Here is a 3,179-nt window from a genome sequence, read left to right as displayed (position 1 = left end):
GATGATGCTAGACTTCTGATCTCTTTCCCAGGTTTTCTATCTCCAAGGTTGTCTCCCTTTGTGATTTCTTTACAGTTTCTATTTGCATTTTTAGATCCTGGATGATTTTCTTTAGTTCCATCACCAAACATCACCTGTTTGGTTGTGTCTTCCTTTAATTCTTTGAGGGACTTTTTGTGTTTCCTCTTTAAGGGCTTCTGCCTGTTTGCCTGTGTTTTCCTCTATTTCCTTAAGGAAGTTAACTGTGATTTTAAAGTCCTCTATGATCATCATGAGATGTGATTTTAAATATGCATCTTTCTTTTCTTGTGTGTTAGGTTATCAAGGACTTGCTGTGGTGGCATAACTGAATTCTGATGATACCAAGAAGCCTTGGTTTCTGTTACTTAGGTTCTTATGCTTACCTATTGCCATCTGGTTATCTCTGATATTAGTTGCTCTTGCTGTCTCTCACTGGAGCCTATCCCTTCTTGAGACTATGATCCTGTGATTTTAGGTGTGCCATCATCACTGGGAGACCAGTTCACTCCAGGTGGGATTTGGGTACAGAGAGCTGTGCCACAGGGTTAACTCTGGGGTGCAAAGTGAGATGAAAAGGCTCCTGTCCCCAGATGTTCTGTGGTCCCTGTGCCTTGTGGTTTTCTGGCAGGTCCCTCTATAGCCAGTTATTAGAACAAAAGTGTTGGTCTCGCCTGTGAACTTAGGAGTGACCACAGTCCTGTGAGAACAGCTCTCTTTGGGCAGGATTTGGGTACAGAAAGCTGTGCCACAGAGTTATCTCCAGAGTGAAGATAGAGACTAGAAGCCTTGTATTCTTGAAAGAGTTGTGAGAATGGATTACTAAATTTACTCTTAAAACACATTTTAAACATAACCTTAAACTGGTAAAAATCTCTAAATTTTAATACAAAATTGAATTATAATTTCTTACATTGGTGCAAAATTTTATATTGATACAAGTTTAAAGCTTGCACTGGTATAAATTTTTGTATATTGATACAAAATTTAAAATTAATTTTGTTACTCTTAGATAGGCATTGTGTCTCCACTACTCATTCTTTAAGTAAGTCAAATGTTGCCCCTTCAAATAGAATTATCTTGCCTTTTGTAGGGACTGGTGCCAAAACAGAGATTCATGTGTGTAATGAGAATTCAGACTAGCATATTGGTAAAAGTCTAATAAACCTTGTCAGAATAAAAGAGACTCTTGAGGAAGCCATAGATATCTAGTAAAGTATAAAGGTTTGCATTTCAGGTATCAAAAATAATTACATCAGTGGGGGAATGAGTCTAAAGTTAATATACAGACCATCCCATACCCACACACACACAAATCAACAGAATATTGGTGACATAACAATGTTGTAAAGTTCCAGGTCAGAATTTATGAATCTTGTGTCATTGTCATTCTCTCTGTAACAGTGACCCTGAGTGCTCTGCTGCTGTACCACAAACACAAAAGAACCTTCAAATACAAATAGAATTCAGACTTTGCAAAGGCAAAAACTACAAATCTTTCTTAGAGTGGGTTTATCAATCAGAATCAGCCTGATTGATTTGGTCACTGAATATCACAGAAAACACATTTTTGTAAAGATGTGCCCAATACTATGAGACTTGTAATCTTATCCTAGCCTTTGTGTTCTGCCTATCGGCTGCTGAGCTCTAAGTAGTGAGCAAAGTAAATAGATATAATGAAATGAAATGCCTCAAAACATGACTGGTCAGCCTGTTGAGTAGAGTGAGAAGGAAAGAGTCCCACATGGAAAGTCTAAGAATTTAATCATCACTAAGCTGACAGAAATGTATGTGTAGCACAGGCACTAAAGGTCAAGTACACGCATTACTACATATGTGGTAAAAGCAAATGTTGTTTTAAACATAAAGACATTGATACTTAGGTTAAAGAGAAAATACTGACTGATGAATAGAAATTCATTGGGGCTGGAAGGATGGCTCAACAGTTAAAGACCATTAGCTGCTCTTCCAGAGATCCAAGGTCTGATCCCAAGATATGAATATAAATAATGCACAGACATTGCAGGAAAAACACTCATACACATATAATAAGTAATTTTTAATTCCCTCATAACATGCAAATTTGGCTTTCACATAGGTCGACATATACTTCTGCTTGAAATACCAGAATTTAGGGAGTTTGGGTGGATTTGATCCTTTATTATTCTCAACACTTTATTCTCTAGGATGGTCAAGAATCTCAGGAATGAAGTTGCTAAAGTGTCATCTCTGGACCTAACATTGAAAGAAGTTGTACATTTCTCCAGTCAATGGCATTATTTGAGCACTTTGGAGGTAGAAGTAAGTGGATCTCTATGAGTTCAAGGCCAACCTGGTCTACAAACCTGGCAAGTTTCAGATATTGTTATATAGAGCGTCTATGACTTAAAAAAAGAAGAAGGAAAGAGAAAGTGGAGGAGGAGAAGACAAGGAAAGAGTTCGGCATTTCATCAGTTCTCTCTGCTCCTGAGCTGTCAATCATATTTTCCTACAAACGTCATTTTAAAAATCGTTTTAAATACAGTCCATTTATTTCATACTCTACAACTAACTAACCTGACCCATATTAACATAATGCTTCCAAGCAACACCATCTTTCAGATCCTTCTCATATTCCAGTTTTGTCTTGGTGTGATAGGAAACTCATCACTGTTAATGTTATATATATACATGTTCCTTTTCAGGCCTCATTTTAAGAAGTTAATAGATTCAGTTTTCCTGCACCTGACAATAGTTAATCTGTCAACAATCATGTTCACATTGATAAAAGATATCATGTTTTCCTTTAGAGTACCCAATTTTCTGGACGATATCGGTTGTAAGGCAGTTTTGTTTTCATTCAGAATCAGCCGGGGTTTGTCCATCTGCACAACCTCTGTTCTAAGCATATTTCAAGTCATTACTATCACTCCCAGTAATTCTAAGTGGGCCTGGCTTAAACCTAGACTCTCTAGATGGATTTTTTATTCCTTACTTTGCTCCTGGCTTATTAACCTTTTCATCTACGGATATATGCTTGACTTGGTAATTGCCAAAACCAATTTTACTCAAATTGGCCATGGTTATTCACATGGTTATTGTCAAAACAAAAAATTTCAGAAGGATGACTCAGGGTCATTTTTTAGCCTTATCATCACTCATGATCTCTTCTATGTGGCCAT

The 3,179-nt window shown here is 37.1% G+C and overlaps 1 protein-coding gene across 1 annotated transcript; it reads left to right on the top strand.

Moving 5' to 3' along the window:
* Nucleotides 1-2,592: 2,592 nt before the first annotated feature.
* On the top strand, nucleotides 2,593-3,171 carry LOC114615853 (vomeronasal type-1 receptor 2-like; the record flags this gene model as incomplete). Its single annotated transcript, XM_028761465.1, has 1 exon — nucleotides 2,593-3,171. A coding segment is annotated over exon 1 (579 nt), but the record flags the coding sequence as incomplete, so codon positions are not given.
* Nucleotides 3,172-3,179: the final 8 nt, after the last annotated feature.

Source organism: Grammomys surdaster, unplaced genomic scaffold, assembly GCF_004785775.1.
Source record: "Grammomys surdaster isolate TR1022 unplaced genomic scaffold, NIH_TR_1.0 165826, whole genome shotgun sequence".
NCBI classification, from domain to species: Eukaryota; Metazoa; Chordata; class Mammalia; order Rodentia; family Muridae; genus Grammomys; species Grammomys surdaster.
The sequence above is the reverse complement of the archived record's forward strand: the minus strand, read 5'-3'. Positions and strand labels throughout refer to the sequence as shown.